Source organism: Salvelinus alpinus, chromosome 3 (assembly GCF_045679555.1).
Source record: "Salvelinus alpinus chromosome 3, SLU_Salpinus.1, whole genome shotgun sequence".
Classification (NCBI taxonomy): domain Eukaryota; kingdom Metazoa; phylum Chordata; class Actinopteri; order Salmoniformes; family Salmonidae; genus Salvelinus; species Salvelinus alpinus.
Window position 1 is genome coordinate 100,403,394 of NC_092088.1, and position 21,178 is coordinate 100,424,571.

Consider the following 21,178-nt stretch of genomic DNA (forward strand, 5'->3'; position numbering starts at 1 on the left):
TACAAAACAGAATGTCTATTTACTGCTATATTTTTCCCTGACAAAAGGACTTTTTATATTTTCAAAGGAGAAAAAAAGCGTCAATATCCTTTTCATACTACATAATACGAGTTCAACTGTTCTCCCCTGCTCATTGGTCAGTCCAGAACAACACTGCCACAGAGAGCATCATCTTTAGAGAGGGCTGTTAAGAGACCTCCCCTTTCTCCGAATACCATTATCTCTGCCTCCCTGTGTCCAGGGATGTAAAACAACAAGTCATTTGGTGTCCTTTGTTCTCAATAATTGTGGGAAGACTTTAAGATAAGTATAGGCCTACTACGTGATGCAGAGTTAATGTAGTCAGGCGGCAGGACACCCCTCACATAACACCAATCAAACGGAGGTAAGTGGTGGTGAGGTCTTCTATGACGCCATGACGGCCTCTAACAATAGTAGCAGGGGATTGTTTTGGTTTGTGTTTTGATGGACAGACTGGGGTTCTTTTGTCTCGGCATACTTACAGATGACACTCACGGCCTGCTAGCTGCTCTGGCAGCGCCTCTCCCTCCCTCTCTCTCTCTCTCTCTCTCTCTCTCTCTGTCTCTCTCTCTCTCTGTCTCTCTCTCTCTCTCTCCTCTCTCCCTCCCCCTCTCTCTCTCTCTCTCTCTATGTCTCTCTCTCCCTTCTCTCTCTCTCTCTCTCTCCCTTCTCTCTCTCTCTCCCTTCTCTCGCTCTCCCCCCCCTCTCTCTCTCCCCCTCTCTCTCTCCCCCTCTCTCCCTCTCTCTCTCTCTCTCTCTCTCTCTCTCTCTCCCTCTCTCCCCCCACCCTCTCTCTCTCTCTCTCTCTCTCTCCCTCCCCCTCTCTCTCTATCTCTCTCTCACCGTGGTAATTCAGCTGCATTGTTTCTCTGCCTCATTGAAGCGGTTTGTAAAGAAAACGTCTGCACCCTCCACCCAGTTTACAGAGTATTTATTCAAATGCATTCAAGCCACTGCACTTCTACCATCAGAAGAAAAAAAATGAACACGCCGGTTAATCAAAAGTTAATTGTATACCGTAATTCTCATGCAGATGAGGCCTCACGTACAGAAGTCCCTGATTCTTCAATTATTAATAAAATACATCAATCAAAACGGTAGAAAAAACAGTGTAGGACTCAGTGGCGAGTTAATAATTAGTTAATGTTTAATTTGTGGCAAACAAAGTAAAGATACACACGGGGTCTCCAAGGAAACAATAAGGTTGAATTAAACTGGAAAATATACTGATTAACTGCAGAAGACAAATGTGTGGTTAATCCATGCGATTAAATCAAAACCATTATGAGGAAAGATCTGGTTGCATGGGAACAATTCGATATAACATTACTGAATATATATATATACTCTGCACACTGTACGTAGGAAAAAACAGTCAAATATATTGGCTTCCTATTCATTCCTGGAGACCAAAAAATTATAATCTAACTGTGAATTGAACTTGAGTCCTACAGCTTCACAAAATGAACTAAATGATGCTGTTTACAAAATGTAAGTTTAAGCTCAGGTGAAATCCTGTAATGATAATAATCGCATGCTGTGCAAGTGGTGCCTTCACAGTGTTATTGGAACAGTTTAGCCAAGTCTTCCCCTGTGGGAACACTGAGCAGGACTCATCCACTTCCTCTGTGGGAACACTGAGCAGGACTCATCCACTTCCTCTGTGAGAACACTGAGCAGGACTCATCTACTTCCCCTGTGGGAACACTGAGCAGGACTCATCCACTTCCTCTGTGGGAACACTGAGCAGGACTCATCCACTTCCCCTGTGGGAACACTGAGCAGGACTCATCTACTTCCCCTGTGGGAACACTGAGCAGGACTCATCTACTTCCCCTGTGGGAACACTGAGCAGGACTCATCCACTTCCTCTGTGGGAACACTGAGCAGGACTCATCCACTTCCCCTGTGGGAACACTGAGCAGGACTCATCTACTTCCCCTGTGGGAACACTGAGCAGGACTCATCTACTTCCCCTGTGGGAACACTGAGCAGGACTCATCCACTTCCTCTGTGGGAACACTGAGCAGGACTCATCCACTTCCCCTGTGGGAACACTGAGCAGGACTCATCCACTTCCCCTGTGGGAACACTGAGCAGGACTCATCCACTTCCTCTGTGGGAACACTGAGCAGGACTCATCTACTTCCCCTGTGGGAACACTGAGCAGGACTCATCCACTTCCTCTGTGGGAACACTGAGCAGGACTCATCTACTTCCCCTGTGGGAACACTGAGCAGGACTCATCCGCTTCCTCTGTGGGAACACTGAGCATGACTCATCTACTTCCTCTGTGGGAACACTGAGCAGGACTCATCCACTTCCTCTGTGGGAACACTGAGCAGGATTCATCCACTTCCCCCCAATGCACAACTCTATTACTGTAACTGTTATCTACAGGGCTTCAGCAACAAACAAAAAATTAAGGTTTAGGTCTTAGAGAATGTTTTGAATCAAATACAATGCTTTTTGTTTTAGATCTATTTAAGACCAGTTTATTATCAATCAACCATTCTGATACTGACTATAACTCCTTATGTAGAATTTCAGTGAGCTCGCTGGGCTTTGGGTGCTGACATTAGCATTGTAGGTTTGGGTAAGACCAATGGCAAATCATTTATTTAAAAAAAAATTGAGAAGAGAAACGGTCCAAGGCAACTGCCCTGAGGGACACCGCACTGTACACATCTGATGTTAGAGAAGCTTCCATTGGAAAACACTATCTGGGTTCTATTGGATAAATAACTCTCCAACCATGTGATGGGAAGTGATGTAAAAGCCATAGCAAGTAGGTTTCTTCAATAATAGTTTCCCATCTAGGTTGTCTATATGGGTTCCCATCTAGGTTGTCTATAGTTCCCATCTAGGTTGTCTATAGTTTACCATCTAGGTTGTCTATAGTATCCCATCTAGGTTGTATATAGTATCCCATCTAGGTTGTCTATAGTTTCCCATCTAGGTTGTCTATAGTTCCCATCTAGGTTGTCTATAGTTCCCATCTAGGTTGTCTATAGGCTCCCATCTAGGTTGTCTATAGTTTACCATCTAGGTTGTCTATAGTATCCCATCTAGGTTGTATATAGTATCCCATCTAGGTTGTCTATAGTTTCCCATCTAGGTTATCTATAGTTTCCTATCTAGGTTGTCTATAGTTTCCCATCTAGGTTGTCTTAGTTTCCCATCTAGGTTGTCTATAGTTTACCATCTAGGTTCTCTATAGTTTACCATCTAGGTTGTCTATAGTTTCCCATCTAGGTTGTCTTAGTTTCCCATCTAGGTTGTCTATAGTTTCCCATCTAGGTTGTCTATAGTTTCCCATCTAGGTTGTCTATAGTTTCCCATCTAGGTTGTCTATAGTTTCCCATCTAGGTTGTCTATAGTTTCCCATCTAGGTTGTCTATAGTTTCCCATCTAAGTTGTCTATAGTTTCCCATCTAGGTTGTCTATAGTTTCTCATCTTGGTTGTCTATAGTTCCCATCTAGGTTGTCTATAGTTTCCCATCTAGGTTGTCTATAGTTTCCCATCTAGGTTGTCTATAGTTTCCCATCTAGGTTGTCTATAGTTTCCCATCTAGGTTGTCTATAGTTTCCCATCTAGGTTGTCTATAGTTTACCATCTAGGTTGTCAATAGGGCCCCATCTAGGTTGTCTATAGTTTCCCATCTAGGTTGTCTATAGTTTCCCATCTAGGTTGTATATAGAGTCCCATCTAGGTTCTCTATAGTTTACCATCTAGGTTGTCTATAGTTTACCATTTAGGTTGTCAATAGGGCCCCATCTAGGTTGTCTATAGTTTCCCATCTAGGTTGTATATAGAGTCCCATCTAGGTTCTCTATAGTTTACCATCTAGGTTGTCTATAGTTTCCCATCTAGGTTGTCTATAGTTTCCCATCTAGGTTGTCTATAGTTTACCATCTAGGTTGTCTATAGTTTCCCATCTAGGTTGTCTATAGTTTACCATCTAGGTTCTCTATAGAGTCCCATCTAGGTTGTCTATAGTGTCCCATCTAGGTTGTATATAGTTTCCCATCTAGGTGGTCTATAGTTTACCATCTAGGTTGTCTATAGTTTCCCATCTAGGTTGTCTATAGTTTCCCATCTAGGTTGTCTATAGTTTACCATCTATGTAGTCTATAGTTTACCATCTAGGTTGTCTATAGTTCCCATCTAGGTTGTCTATAGTGTCCCATCTAGGTTGTCTATAGTTTCCCATCTATGTAGTCTATAGTTTACCATCTAGGTTGTCTATAGTTCCCATCTAGGTTGTCTATAGTTTACCATCTATGTAGTCTATAGTTTACCATCTAGGTTGTCTATAGTTCCCATCTAGGTTGTCTATAGTTTACCATCTAGGTAGTCTATAGTTTAACATCTAGGTTGTCTATAGTTCCCATCTAGGTTGTCTATAGTTTACCATCTAGGTTGTCTATAGTTTCCCATCTAGGTAGTCTATAGTTTACCATCTAGGTTCTCTATAGTTTACCATCTAGGTTGTCTATAGTTTCCCATCTAGGTTGTCTATAGTTTACCATCTAGGTTCTCTATAGTTTCCCATCTAGGTTGTCTATAGTTTACCATCTAGGTTCTCTATAGTTTACCATCTAGGTTGTCTATAGATTACCATCTAGGTTGTCTATAGTTTACCATCTAGGTTCTCTATAGTTTACCATCTAGGTTCTCTATAGTTTACCATCTAGGTTCTCTATAGTATCCCATCTAGGTTGTCTAAACCTGGTGGCTTCATTATTGATGCATAACAATAGTTGTCTTCCACACCTCTCCAAAACTAACTTGAATAAAAAATACATCTCTTTCACTATCAGATCTTTGGTACAAAAATATGATGGTTCACTGTTCAATGTTGTCATTTCCCTTCGGAGTTTTTCCACTTTACTAGTGAAATAGTCATTTAAATTATTGTCAATATCGAAAGGTTTTGATTTAAAATATCCAATCAACTTCAATGAACGATGGAGATGAATTGGGTTTTCTGCCCATGATATAATTTAAAATGGAACTGACTGCGGTTTAGCAACGTAAAACCTGTTCATATACAGCCCCAGGACGATGTTTTAAAACACATTATCTGACAAGCGATCACTTACTGTAGAAATGGTCATTTGCACCTTTTCCTAAATTCATAGAACGTTTGGGCATTACATATAATAAGGCATTTGTGCAAATTCTTTAGCAATTTACAGCGAGAAAGCGGCCGTACGTTTTGACAATTAATAGACACTGCAGTAAATAAAACCCAATAAAAACATCTGTCTTGTCCAGGACCAGAGTCTACACAGACCGGTGTGCTGTAGCCAATCAGAGGTACAATAGGCCTATATGCAAATAAGCTATTTATCACATGGGCCCGCCTTCATTCACTTTGAACTGGACTGTGTGTTTACAGGAAGTAGCAACCATGTGACTTTAGATCATTAGAAAACATTCGCCAAAAGCCACAAAATACACCTGAATGTTTTTCTGTAAATATGTAAACACCACAGGAGTCCTCTTACATTTGGGAACTTTTACAGTCCTATTGATCAGACAACCATGAAAAGGTAGGCTCGCTCTCTCTGTCACTACTTCCGCCGAAGTCGGTCCCTCTCCTTGTTCGGGCGGCGTTCTGCGGTCGACGTCACCGGCCTTCTAGCCATCGCCGATCCACTTTTCATTTTCCATTTGTTTTGTCTTTGTCTTACACATCTGGTTTCAATTCCCCAATTACTTGTTCATTATTTAACCCTCTGTTCCCCCATGTTTGTTTGTTTGAGTAATTGTTTGTATGTAATACGGTCCGTTATGTGGGCTCGCTTTATTGTATTGTATTTGTCTATTTTGAGTAAATTACGTTTATTTACTCATATCTGCTGTCCTGCGCCTGACTCCTCTACACCAGCTACACACAGACCACATTACACTCCCTCAGTTATGCACATCTACAACAACAAGATCAACAACTAATGCTAGCCAGAGCAAGATGAACTGAAATCCCCCTGCACACTGCATTTAACAGTCCCCTGCACACTGCATGTAACAGTCCCCTGCACACTGCATGTAACAGTCCCCTGCACACTGCATGTAACAGTCCTCTGCATATTGTATGTAACAGTCCCCTGCTTACTGCATTTAACAGTCCTCTGCACGTGACAGTCCCCTGCTTACTGCATGTAACAGTCCCCTGCACACTGCATGTAACAGTCCCCTGCACACTGCATGTAACAGTCCTCTGCATATTGTATGTAACAGTCCCCTGCACACTGCATGTAACAGTCCCCTGCACACTGTATGTAACAGTCCCCTGCTTACTGCATTTAACAGTCCTCTGCACGTAACAGTCCTCTGCATACTGTATGTAACAGTCCCCTGCACACTGCACGTGACAGTCCCCTGCATACTGTATGTAACACTCCCCTGCACACTGCACGTGACAGTCCCCTGCTTACTGCATTTAACAGTCCTCTGCACACTGCACGTGACAGTCCCCTGCATACTGTACGTAACACTCCCCTGCACACTGCACGTGACAGTCCCCTGCATACTGTATGTAACACTCCCCTGCACACTGCATGTGACAGTCCCCTGCATACTGTATGTAACACTCCCCTGCACACTGCACGTGACAGTCCCCTGCATACTGTATGTAACAGTCCCCTGCACACTGCACGTGACAGTCCCCTGCATACTGTATGTAACACTCCCCTGCACACTGCACGTGACAGTCCCCTGCATACTGTATGTAACAGTCCCCTGCACACTGCACGTGACAGTCCCCTGCATACTGTATGTAACACTCCCCTGCACACTGCACGTGACAGTCCCCTGCATACTGTACGTAACACTCCCCTGCACACTGCACGTGACAGTCCCCTGCATACTGTATGTAACACTCCCCTGCACACTGCATGTGACAGTCCCCTGCATACTGTATGTAACACTCCCCTGCACACTGCACGTGACAGTCCCCTGCATATTGTATGTAACAGTCCCCTGCACACTGCACGTGACAGTCCCCTGCACACTGCACGTGACAGTCCCCTGCATACTGTATGTAACACTCCCCTGCACACTGCACGTGACAGTCCCCTGCATACTGTATGTAACAGTCCCCTGCACACTGCATGTGACAGTCCCCTGCATACTGTATGTAACAGTCCTCTGCACACTGCACGTGACAGTCCCCTGCATACTGTATGTAACACTCCCCTGCACACTGCACGTGACAGTCCCCTGCATACTGTATGTAACAGTCCCCTGCACACTGCACGTGACAGTCCCCTGCATACTGTATGTAACACTCCTCTGCACACTGCACGTGACAGTCCCCTGCATATTGTATGTAACGGCCCCCTGAATACTGCATTTAACAGCCCCCTGCATATTGTATGTAACAGTCCTCTGCACACTGCACGTGACAGTCCCCTGCATACTGTATGTAACACTCCCCTGCACACTGCAGTCCCCTGCATACTGAGTAAAACAGCCCCCTGCATACTGTATGTAACAGTCCCCTGTTAGAACCTGCATACTGTATGTAACCATGTATTAACCATGTCTCAACCCCATGTATTAACCCCATGTCTAAACCCCATGTCTAAACCCCATGTATTAACCATGTCTAAACCCCATGTATTAACCATGTCTAAACCATGTCTAAACCCCATGTCTAAACCCCATGTCTAAACCCCATCTATTAACCATGTCTAAACCACATGTATTAACCCCATGTCTAAACCCCATGTATTAACCATGTCTAAACCCCATGTATTAACCATGTCTAAACCCCATGTCTAAACCCCATGTATTAACCATGTCTAAACCCCATGTCTAAACCCCATCTATTAACCATGTCTAAACCCCATGTATTAACCATGTCTAAACCCCATGTATTAACCATGTCTATACCCCATGTATTAACCATGTCTAAACCCCATGTCTAAACCACATGTCTAAACCCCATGTCTAAACCCCATGTATTAACCATGTCTAAACCCCATGTATTAACCATGTCTAAACCCCATGTATTAACCATGTCTAAACCCCATGTCTAAACCCCATGTCTCAACCATGTCTAAACCCCATGTATTAACCATGTCTAAACCCCATGTCTAAACCCCATGTATTAACCATGTCTAAACCCCATGTATTAACCATGTCTAAACCCCATGTATTAACCATGTCTAAACCCCATGTCTAATCCCCATCTATTAACAATGTCTAAACCCCATGTCTAAACCATGTCTAAACCCCATGTCTAAACCATGTCTAAACCCCATGTATAAACCATGTCTAAACCCCATGTCTAAACCATGTCTAAACCATGTCTAAACCCCATGTCTAAACCATGTCTAAACCCCATGTCTAAACCATGTCTAAACCCCATGTCTAAACCCCATGTATAAACCATGTCTAAACCCCATGTCTAAACCATGTCTAAACCCCATGTATAAACCATGTCTAAACCCCATGTCTAAACCATGTCTAAACCCCATGTATTAACCATGTCTAAACCCCATGTATTAACCCTACCACCTAACCCTAACCCTGCATACTGTATGTAACAGGATATTTCAACTTAACAGTTACATCTACTGGTTTACATAAATCATAATATAACTGAATAATATACCCCTTCTTCACCACTAGATGGCGGTGCTGAATCACATGTAAGTGAATTGACAGAGCAAAAAGCAGGTTTTTCAATGAATTTAATATTGCAACCTGGCATTTAAAAGACATTGAGAATCCAAGAGAGGGCGACAATGAAAAGCAGAAGACTAAAGATGAAGAGGTGTGACCTGAAAACACCCTCCTTCATCTTCATCAAACAACGAGAGAGAGAGAGAGAGACAGAGAGAGAGAGAGAGAGAGAGACAGAGAAAGAAAGAAAGAGAGAGACAGAGAGAGACAGAGAGAGAGAGACAGAGAGAGACGGAGAGAGAGAGACGGAGAGCGAGAGACAGAGAGAGACAGAGATGAGGTTAAGTTAAGTCATTCCTCCAGCACAACAACTCACATCTGACAAAGCATCCAACAATTCCACATTCCCAACTATTAAACCTCCTTGTTCATTGTGTATCTGATATGGTTAGTTCCTCCTCCCGTTGTATCAACATGTCATAAAGAAATAGAGGGGTGTGTATAGAGGGCTTCTGGGCCCTTGTCATTCAGCTGGACTTATCTCAGATTCCTACACAAGGGCGCCCTTATAAACCTGGCTTTGAAGCACCGCTGGAGTTTATGAGGTAATGTTTTGGCCGGGGCACCCCTGACCTAGTCTTTCACAACAATGCAAATGGTGTAATGCCATAATGAGGATATTTGTGTTTTCATGAGATTGGTGGTAGCCAGTATACTATAAACGGCACTGAGGTCTAAATACAAAGGGTATGGCATTTTGCATGGATATATTATTAACAGATGGAGGATCGTTATTTTAAATTAAATACACCCATCTTTTGTGCTTTTTAATTTTAATTTATTTATATTGTGTCGAGTTCATTTAGATACACTTACGTTAAAATCTTTTAATTTTACAGGTCACCCTGACTGTTGTGTTGGATCAGAACGACTTGTGTTTGTATTCCTATAGTCATTTTGGCCACTGCATCAGCAGACACCTTCCTATTAGGTCAAATAATACACGTCACTTCTAGAAGATAAGGGCAGTTCAGGACTGCATACATTTAAACATGGATCCCACTGCTATTAAAGCAATACACATGAATATACAAATGACATATACATATTTGACATAATGTATCTGTGATATTCCTTGGTGGTATGCTTGGTAATGTACATGTGCTTCAGAATATGTGCAGTGGCTTTAGCTATAAAAAAAACTGCAGTATGGTTGTATTAGTACTAATGATTAGTACTACTGATTAGATTAGCACTACTGATTAGTACTACTGATTAGTACTACTGATTAGATTAGTACTACCGATTAGTACTACTGATTAGATTAGTACTACTGATTAGTACTACTGATTAGTACTGCTAATTAGTACTGCTAATTAGTAATACTGATTTGATTCGTACTACTGATTAGTACTACTGATTAGATTAGTACTACTGATTAGTACTGCTGATTAGTACTACTGGTTTCATTAGTACTACTGATTAGCACTACTGATTTATATTAGTACTACTGACTAGTACTACTGATTAGTACTACTGATTAGTACTACTGATTAGTACCGCTGATTAGTACTGCTAATTAGTAATACTGATTTGATTCGTACTACCGATTAGTACTACTGATTAGTACTGCTGATTAGTAATACTGATTTGATTAGTACTACTGATTAGTACTACTGATTTGATTAGTACTACTGATTAGTACTACTGATTAGATTAGTACTACTGATTAGTACTACTGATTAGTACTACTTATTTGATTTGTACTACTGATTAGTACTACGTATTTGATTAGTACTATTGATTGTTACTATTGATTGTTACTACTGATTAGTACTACTGATTAGTACTACTGATTAGCACTACTGATTAGTACTGCTGATTAGTACTACTGGTTTCATTAGTACTACTGATTAGTGCTACTGATTAGTACTACCGATTATTACTACTGATTAGTACTACTGATTTGATTAGTACTATCGGTTGTTACTACTGATTAGTACTACTGATTAGTACCACTGATTAGTACTACCGATTAGTACCACTGATTAGTACTACTGACTAGTACTACTGATTGGTACTACTGATTAGTACTACTGATTAGTACTACCGATTAGTACTACTGATTGGTACTACCGATTAGTACTACTGATTAGTACTACTGATTTGATTAGTACTACTGAGTAGTACTACTGATTAGCACTACTGGTTGGTACTACTGATTAGTACTACTGATTAGCACTACTGGTTGGTACTACTGATTAGTACTACTGATTAGCACTGTTGATTAGTACTACTGATTAGTACTACTGAGTAGTACTACTGATTAGTACTACTACTGGTACCTTGTTATTATATGTGTAGTTGTATATTGATTTTCTGGACTGAAGTAGGCTACTACGTCCATCAGGTTAATGGAAACTAATTCTTACAATTCCTTAATATGTTGTTTTAAACTATTATCCTTGTCAATAATAATAATAATAATAATAATAATAATAATGGCGTAACTTGATATTCAATACTTTGCATATTTTTTTGTGTTCTTGATATTGTGCCTCAACATACTTGCATTGTAAAGACCTTAATATATATATAAAAAAAGGGTTATTTCCAATTAAATAAAAGATAGAGGAGACATCTAGTCACAGGTAGAAGGCATCAAATACATGTCAGAATATCTTAATAGTATTCACATAAGGTTCTTATAATGCAATAATTGGAAGGTCTGCAACGATACATAACACATTTACAACAGCGCCACTTTCAAAGGAACTATTACAAGTATGGTCAAAGTAAACACTTAGTCTGAATAAACAAGATTTTTAACAAAGGTACAGTATCATACAACAACTAAAATATGTCAATAAAGAGACTCAAGGTAAAAAAAAAACAAACACTTGAATTTCATTACAAAATAATTATTATACATGATGTGAAATATACATTATTAATCTTACATTTTGGCATTTACAAATGTCCGTCCATTGACATACAGTATATTACAGCGAGGGATGGAATTTTAGTTACAGTAAGGACAAGTGCATAGCAAAATAGAAAAACATTTAATCCTTCTATGGACATAACACAAAGCCTGACCAACTGGTATTTCAAAAACAACATTTGAACTAAACATATGTTTGTAAGGCAAATATTTCATCATTTAAAATTGGCATAGTCTGAGAAAATGTCCACAAAGTCTTGTACCACCCGGTAGCAGAAGTCGTATTGTTCCTGGGGAAAGAATTTGAGAACCATCAGGGAGAATTGTAAATACGACTCCGGTGAACTGACATGTAAATGTGTTCACTGTGTAATGTCTATGTTTTAAATCCGTTTTGATCATTTTACTGTAAACCAGAGCACCAAAGACAAATATCCATTATGTGTAAACTTAATGGACAATAAATTTAAAATATATTATCTATTAATGGCATTGGGACCGATAGATACTTGGTCAATTACGATGTGTGTCAAACTATGTTAAAACAATGGATTCTTTGGAGATTAAAATAGTTTTACAAATGGTGATTTGTGTGAAAGTCCTCACCACGGTCTGGACCATATGTGGCCTCTGCATCCGTAAACTCTTCACGGTCTGGAAGACGTCCAGTAGGCCCTCGGCCTTGACCCGCTCCAGGATATTGCTCAGTGCAATGAACGTACCTGTTCGCCCTGCACCAGCACTACACAACAGAACATTATATAAAAACTGTGACTTTGGGGCCTTGTGACTGTTGTAATGGGTTGCTAGTAACAGTAACAGTCTTGCCTAAAGAATGCCCAACAAACTATACAAGTAAAAAGTGTTACCAAAGTAACAGTAAATGTGTGATAATAAAGTGTTACCAAAGTAACAGTAAATGTGTAATAATAAAGTGTTACCAAAGTAACAGTAAATGTGTGATAATAGTGTTACCAAAGTAACAGTAAATGTGTAATAATAAAGTGTTACCAAAGTAACAGCAAATGTGTAATAATAAAGTGTTACCAAAGTAACAGTAAATGTGTAATAAAGAATTGTTACGAAGTACATTTAAAGTGGTATAAAAGTGTTACTTAGGTAACAGTGAAGTGTAAAAGTGTTACCAAGGTAACATATTCCACCACATGGTGATAAGGGTCAGAGTTTTAGCTACCTGCAGTGTACGATGATGGGATGGTTTCCTGACTGCTGTTGCTGTCTCTGCACCGAGGCGATGATGTCGATCATTCCTTTCCCTTCGGCTGGGATCCCGATCTCTGGCCAGCCGTGAAAGTGGAAGTGGCGGACCAGACGTGTCTGCTTATCCTGAAACATGGAAACCCAGGTTTGGAAAGATAATGTATAGGTCAGGGTGCTCATTTTAGCAACATGCTAGGTTGGGACAGATCATTTAGCATTGGGAGCTAATTTTAGCAACATGCTAGGTTTGGACAGATCATTTAGCATTGGGAGTAATTTTAGCAACAAGCTAGGTTTGGACAGATAATTTAGCATTGGGAGCTAATTTTAGCAACAAGCTAGATTTGGACAGATCATTTAGCATTTGGAGCTAATTTTAGCAACATGCTAGGTTTGGACAGATCATTTAGCATTGGGAGCTAATTTTAGCAACATGCTAGGTTTGGACAGATCATTTAGCATTGGGAGCTAATTTTAGCAACATGCTAGGTTTGGACAGATCATTTAGCATCGGGAGCTAATTTTAGCAACATGCTAGGTTTGGACAGATCATTTAGCATTGGGAGCTAATTTTAGCAACATGCTAGGTTTGGATGTATAATTCAGGATTGGGAGCACATTTTTACAATTTGCTAAGTTTTGAAAAGACAGTTTAGCATTTGGGATGCACATTTTTTGCAATGCGCTAGTTTCTCGTGATGACTGTTAACGTCTAATTTGGGTTGAGGGTTACAAGATTAGCAATATGCTAACATGACAAACACTTTATTGCTGTGACTAATCATGGACTCCTCTAGAGGTAAGAAGAAGGTTAATGTCTCAATAAACTACTGCTTAAAGTCCCTCACTACCTCACAGGGTATTTCCATGTAAACTTACTGGGCCGTAGGTGAGTACCAGATCCCGTACACTGAAGGTGTCACACACAGTGTCTCCCTTCATCTCTACAGTGTAGTCTCCGTAGGTCACTGAGTCCTCTGTGGGCCAGTACTGGAAACACTTGTCCTGCAGGAGACACAGTCAATAGATTAAGTACTGGATAGCATAGTGATTCCATTACCATCAAATAACAGCCAAGTACAATATTACAATAACTCAAAACATGTTAGAACAGTAGCTTAGTACAATATTACAATAACTCAAATCATGTGAGAACAGTAGCTTAGTACAATATTACAATAACTCAAAACATGTTAGAACAGTAGCCTAGTACAATACTACAATAACTCAAATCATGTAAGAACAGTAGCCTAGTACAATATTACAATAACTCAAATCATGTTAGAACAGTAGCCTAGTACAATATTACAATAACTCAAAACATGTTAGAACAGTAGCCTAGTGCAATATTACAATAACTCAACACATGTGAGAACAGTAGCCTAGTACAATATTACAATAACTCAACACATGTGAGAACAGTAGCCTAGTACAATATTACAATAACTCAAAACAAAGAGGTCCTTGCTAGCAGTAGGCAACTGAGATGCAGGTAGTTAGTAAGTGAATAGCATAGAGATATAATAATATAATATGTTTAAATGCTATTTCTCTGATGCAGATCCTTCCCTACCTGCTCCCTCTCCTGTAGTTCAGTCAGCATGACGATGGAGTGACACTTCCACTCCCAGGCCATCCTCCAGTAGTCCTCCACCGTGTGAGACAAAGGACCCTGGGTCGCTATGAAGTAGTCCTTCTGCCTGTAGCCCTGAGGACACCCCACCACAGTATACAGTACAGTCACTACCACCATGTCAGACAGGTACAACTTCCTTGAAACTTTGCAGATTGCAGAGTATGAATATATGATTTAATATACCGCAAAAACCATCAACAAATATGACATTGATTCACGTTTACTCATTGATGTAGTAGTGAGTATTGTAATGTTTACTTACATCTATAAATGACGCATTGATGTAGTCAGTAAACTCTTGGCCTCTTCTCATGGACATAATCACTCTGTTGAAGTCATCTGAAAAATAAAATTCAAGATTAAAATTCATATTAAACGGGAGAAAACTACAAAGACAGTATACAGAGTATAACAATCACATAACACTGCAACTCAATCTCCAGATAAAAAACCACCCCCTTCATCGTAACTGCAGAACAACGACGTGGGTTGGCCTTTTAATTACGCTGCACTTTTTTTTGTGCCATATTTTAGCTGTCAGACAAACTGTGCAAAAGTGAAGGCATTCATTCTGAGCCCTATGGACCCTGGTCAAAAGTAGTGCACTAAATAGGGAATAGGGTGCCATTTGGGATGCACCCTAAAAGGCTCCATTTCCATTTCCCAAACACTATTTACAAGATGAGAGGCAGGCAATGAAAAATGCATCACTCAACCTAAAGAACAGCAAAACCAATGAGTGTTTTTATCAGATAAAACAACAAGATGACTGGCTAAAAGATCTCTGGATGTCAGTCCCACGCATCAAGGTTGAAATATATGACTACCAAATATGAAAAGGTGGTTTAGGTTAGGGTTAAGGGTAAAAAATTATGATTTTAAAATGAGTTCCAAGCACTGGGATTAAACCTGCCCCCTAGTGGACGTTAGGAAACTGCCATGGAAATAAATGTGGCTGTAATTTCACGCTTTCCATTACGCCAACAACACATCTTAATCCTCTAAAGGTGCGGCCCTTCCGGCCCTAACATCGAACGCTCTGAGGAAAGAGCAGATGAATAGGGGTAGAAGGAATTGGATCATCTGTGTTGCTGTCACTGTTGATTTATGAATAGATCGCCCATATTAGATGCCTACAAGCCAGCGTCTCAAATGGCACCCTATTCCCTATAGAGTGCACTACTTTTGACCACAGCCCTATGGACCGTAGTCAAAAGTAGTGCACTAAATAGGGAATAGGGTGCCATTTGGGATGCATCCTAAAAGGCTGCATTTCCATTTCCCAAAAACTATTTGCAAGATGAGAGGCAGGCAATGAAAAAATGCATCACTCAACCTAAAGAACAGCAAAAACAACGAGTGTTTTTATCAGATAAAACAACAAGACGACTGGCTAAAAGATCTCTGGATGTCAGTCCCACGCATCAAGGTTTAAATATATGACTACCAAATATGAAAAAATAACATATACAATGGATTTCACTGGTTATTTCTGCACGAATGCAATTTAGGTGAGAGAACCAAGGGAAAAAGAGATTTGATAATATCTCTCGTTTCGTTCTAAAAGGGGGTTTATGAACACAATATAATCTGTGGGTCACAATCTGTCACAAGTGAAAGAATACCGCATGACGTAATGTAGTGTTACTGGACTCTGGGAAAACAGATCTCGTTCAGATTGTTGTGTTGTAACTCTTCCGGCGTTCCTTACATGGAATGATCTGGAGCACTCTGTTCTTCTTCATGTTGGCAGGGAGATTTCCCATCCTCATGTTCTCCTTCATTATCCGCATGTTGGTCAGTTTCTGGACGATAAAGGGGGGTCGGGGACAGAAAAGTGTCAAGGTGTAAATGTACACATAGATGACTCAACATGTTTACCTTTATTTAACTAGACAAGTCAGTTAAGAACAAATTCTTATTTACAATGACGGCCTGAACCCCCCCCCCCCCCCCCACCTCGGCGAAAACCCTCCCCTATCCCGGACGATGCTGGGCCAATTGTGCACCGTCCTATGGGATTCTCAATCACGGCCGGCGAGACCCAAAAAATAAGGGCAATGCAAACTAATACAGAATCATTTATACACGATGCCCACCATTGCTATTATAAACATACATAGACTTTCAAGGATTCTACACTGCACGTAGCAAAGGGCTCTGTCTTATCGACTACAACCCTGTCAGAGAGACAGGACCCTCCCCTAACTCGACTACAACCCTGTCAGAGAGACAGGACCCTCCCCTAACTCGACTACAACCCTGTCAGAGAGACAGGACCCTCCCCTAACTCGACTACAACCCTGTCAGAGAGACAGGACCCTCCCCTAACTCGACTACAACCCTGTCAGAGAGACAGGACCCTCCCCTAACTCGACTACAACCCTGTCAGAGAGACAGGACCCTCCCCTAACTCGACTACATCCCTGTCAGAGAGACAGGACCCTCCCCTAACTCGACTACAACCCTGTCAGAGAGACAGGACCCTCCCCTAACTCGACTACAACCCTGTCAGAGAGACAGGACCCTCCCCTAACTCGACTACAACCCTGTCAGAGAGACAGGACCCTCCCCTAACTCGACTACAACCCTGTCAGAGAGACAGGACCCTCCCCTAACTCAACTACAACCCTGTCAGAGAGACAGGACCCTCCCCTAACTCGACTACAACCCTGTCAGAGAGACAGGACCCTCCCCTAACTCGACTACAACCCTGTCAGAGAGACAGGACCCTCCCCTAACTCGACTACAACCCTGTCAGAGAGACAGGACCCTCCCCTAACTCGACTACAACCCTGTCAGAGAGACAGGACCCTCCCCTAACTCGACTACAACCCTGTCAGAGAGACAGGACCCTCCCCTAACTCGACTACAACCCTGTCAGAGAGACAGGACCCTCCCCTAACTCAACTACAACCCTGTCAGAGAGACAGGACCCCGGCTCTCACTCTGAACTCTTCCTCCAGGCCGACCCTGTCGAAGGGGGCGTGGGTGTTGTGGAGTTTGTGCAGGTGTCCTTCCAGAGAGGACACGTCCAGTTCCGTGTCTCCGTAGAGGTAGTACTCCAACAGGGCCTGGTAGATGAACGAGTACTGAATCTGGAGGCCACACAGGAACACAAACACATATTTAGAGCACTAGAACAATAGGAATGAAAGTACATACACTTTGATAATTGCTTCCAAAGAAAGAAGCTGAAGAAGAAGCAGAAGGAGAAGAAGAAACAGCAGCAGAAGAAGCAGAAGAAGAAGCAGAAGGAGAAGAAGAAACAGCAGCAGAAGAAGCAGAAGAAGAAGCAGAAGGAGAAGAAGAAGCAGAAGAAGAAGAAGAAAAAGGAGCAGAAGAAGAAGCAGAAGAAGAAAAAGCAGAAGAAGAAAAAGCAGAAGAAGAAGCAGCAGCAGAAGAAGAAGCAGAAGAAGAAGCAGCAGCAGAAGAAGAAGCAGAAGAAGAAGAAGCAGAAGAAGAAGAGATCAAGTGTGGTGTTCCACAGGGATAGATTCTTGGACCTCTATATTTTCTAGTTTACATTTACATTTTAGTCATTTAGCAGACGCTCTTATCCAGAGCGACTTACAGTAGAGTGCATACATTTTATTACATTTACATTACATACTGAGACAAGGATATCCCTACCGGCCAAACCCTCCCTAACCCGGACGACGCTATGCCAATTGTGCGTCGCCCCACGGATCTCCCGGTTGCGGCCGGCTGCGACAGAGCCTGGGCGCGAACCCAGCCCAGCCTGGGCGCGAACCCAGAGACTCTGGTGGCGCAGCTAGCACTGCGATGCAGTGCCCTAGACCACTGCGCCACCCGGGAGACAATTCACAATACAAATACATATTTAGAACAATGTAGTAGTAGGAAGGATAATGCTTACTTTTGCACAGTTACTAGTCCTAGTACTAAGATAAACATAGACCGATGCATTGCATGAAATAGTGTTGTGACCCTGTTGTTCTGAGCCTACTCACGTCTGTCTGTACAAGCTGTGAGCGCTGGTCTCGTATCTTGGACACAAAACCAAAGACGTCAATCTTCTGCTCTTGGTGCATCATGTCAATCACGCCGTCAATCACGATGAAGGTGCCTGTCCTTCCCACACCAGCACTGCAGAGACAAAGGACAGAGGCGGCCAAGGAGTCAACTATCTATAGCATCTGAGAACCATAGCATGACAGTTAGATCTCTCTCTCTCCCTAAAGATGGGTGGAGAAGTAACCTTCATGTTACTATGTACAGTACAACAGTAGAAATGCGTCTAAAAGACTGCATCCCCAGTACAAAGTACCTGCAGTGAACCACGATGGGACCAGCGAAGGAGGAGTTGACCGTCTTGACTTTCTTGAGGAACTTGAGCATGCCGATGGGGGAAAAGGGCACCCCGAAATCAGGCCAGCTGGTGAAGTGGAGCTGGGTGACCAGCCTGGAGGGCTTGGTGCCGTCACTGGCCTGCTACAGGAGAGGACACACAGAGCAGACATACCGAGTCACTACTATAAACAGATACTACCTAGAGGCATTACTATAAACCAGATACTACCTAGAGTCATTACTATAAACCAGATACTACATACAGAGTCATTACTATAAACCAGATACTACATAGAGTCATTACTATAAACCAGATACTATATAGAGTCATGACTATGAACCAGATACTACATAGAGTCATTACTATAAACCAGATACTACATAGAGTCATGACTATAAACCAGATACTACATAGAGTCATTACTATAAACCAGATACTACATAGAGTCATTACTATAAACCAGATACTATATAGAGTCATGACTATAAACCAGATACTACATAGAGTCATTACTATAAACCAGATACTACATAGAGGCATTACTATAAACCAGATACTACCTAGAGTCATTACTATAAACCAGATACTACATAGAGGCATTACTATAAACCAGGTACTACATGGAGTCATTACTATAAACCAGATACTATATAGAGTCACTACTATCAACCAGATACTATATAGAGTCACAACTATAAACCAGATACTACATAGAGTCATTACTATAAACCATATACTACATAGAGTCATTACTATAAACCAGATACTATATAGAGTCACTACTATAAACCAGATACTACCTAGAGTCATTACTATAAACCAGATACTACCTAGAGTCATTACTATAAACCAGCTACTACATAGAGGAATTACTATAAACCATATACTACAGAGTCATTACTATAAACCATATACTACATAGAGTCATTACTATAAACCAGATACTACATAGAGTCATTACTATAAACAAGATACTACATAGAGTCATGACTATAAACCAGATACTACATAGAGTCATTACTATAAACCAGATACTACATAGAGTCATTACTATAAACCAGATACTACAGAGTCATTACTATAAACCATATACTACATAGAGTCATTACTATAAACCAGATACTACATAGAGTCATTACTATAAACCAGATACTACATAGAGTCATTACTATAAACCAGATACTACATAGAGTCATTACTATAAACCAGATACTACATAGAGTCATTACTATAAACCAGATACTATATAGAGTCATGACTATAAACCAGATACTACATAGAGTCATTACTATAAACCAGATACTACATAGAGTCATTACTATAAACCAGATACTACCTAGAGTCATTACTATAAACCAGATACTACATAGAGGCATTACTATAAACCAGATACTACCTAGAGTCATTACTATAAACCAGATACTACATAGAGGCATTACTATAAACCAGATACTACATAGAGTCATTACTATAAACCAGGTACTACATGGAGTCATTACTATAAACCAGATACTATATAGAGACTACTATGAACCAGATACTATATAGAGACTACTATAAACCAGATACTACCTAGAGTCATTACTATAAACCAGATACTACATAGAGTCACTACTATAAACCAGATACTACCTAGAGTCATTACTATAAACCAGATACTATATAGAGACTACTATAAACAGATACTACCTAGAGTCATTACTATAAACCAGATACTACCTAGAGTCATTACTATAAACCAGATACTACACAGAGTCATTACTATAAACCAGATACTACCTAGAGTCACTACTATAAACAGATACTACCTAGAGTCATTACTATAAACCAGATACTACCTAGAGTCATTACTATAAACCAGATACTACCTAGAGTCACTACTATAAACCAGATACTATATAGAGTCACTACTATAAACCAGATACTACATAGAGTCATTACTATAAACCATATACTACATAGAGTCATTACTATTAACCAGATACTATATAGAGACTACTATAAACCAGATACTACATAGAGTCATTACTATAAACCAAATACTACATAGAGTCATTACTATAAACCAGATACTACATAGAGTCATTACTATAAACCAGATACTACCTAGAGTCATTACTATAAACCAGATACTACATAGAGTCATTACTATAAACCAGATACTACATACAGAGTCATTACTATAAACCAGATACTACATAGAGTCATTACTATAAACCAGATACTACATAGAGGCATTACTATAAACCAGATACTATATAGAGTCATGACTATAAACCAGATACTACATAGAGTCATTACTATAAACCAGATACTACATAGAGTCATGACTATAAACCAGATACTACATAGAGTCATTACTATAAACCAGATACTACATAGAGTCATTACTATAAACCAGAT

At 40.7% G+C, this 21,178-nt stretch overlaps 1 protein-coding gene across 3 annotated transcripts in view; it reads right to left on the bottom strand.

Annotated features, from left to right (window-relative positions):
- Positions 1-11,259: 11,259 nt before the first annotated feature.
- Positions 11,260-21,178, bottom strand: part of ptprea (protein tyrosine phosphatase receptor type Ea) — a 156,127-nt gene continuing 146,208 nt past the window's right edge. For all 3 annotated transcript variants that reach the window (XM_071394660.1, XM_071394659.1, XM_071394661.1), the window contains 10 exons: positions 18,752-18,915; positions 18,435-18,570; positions 17,409-17,558; positions 16,172-16,265; positions 14,723-14,799; positions 14,398-14,532; positions 13,704-13,829; positions 12,799-12,950; positions 12,210-12,345; positions 11,260-11,893 (listed from right to left, as the gene is read on the bottom strand). In XM_071394660.1, coding sequence (XP_071250761.1) covers positions 11,819-11,893; positions 12,210-12,345; positions 12,799-12,950; positions 13,704-13,829; positions 14,398-14,532; positions 14,723-14,799; positions 16,172-16,265; positions 17,409-17,558; positions 18,435-18,570; positions 18,752-18,915 — 1,245 coding nt within the window. In that variant the 3' untranslated portion in view covers positions 11,260-11,818. The remainder of the gene's footprint in view (positions 11,894-12,209; positions 12,346-12,798; positions 12,951-13,703; positions 13,830-14,397; positions 14,533-14,722; positions 14,800-16,171; positions 16,266-17,408; positions 17,559-18,434; positions 18,571-18,751; positions 18,916-21,178) is intronic.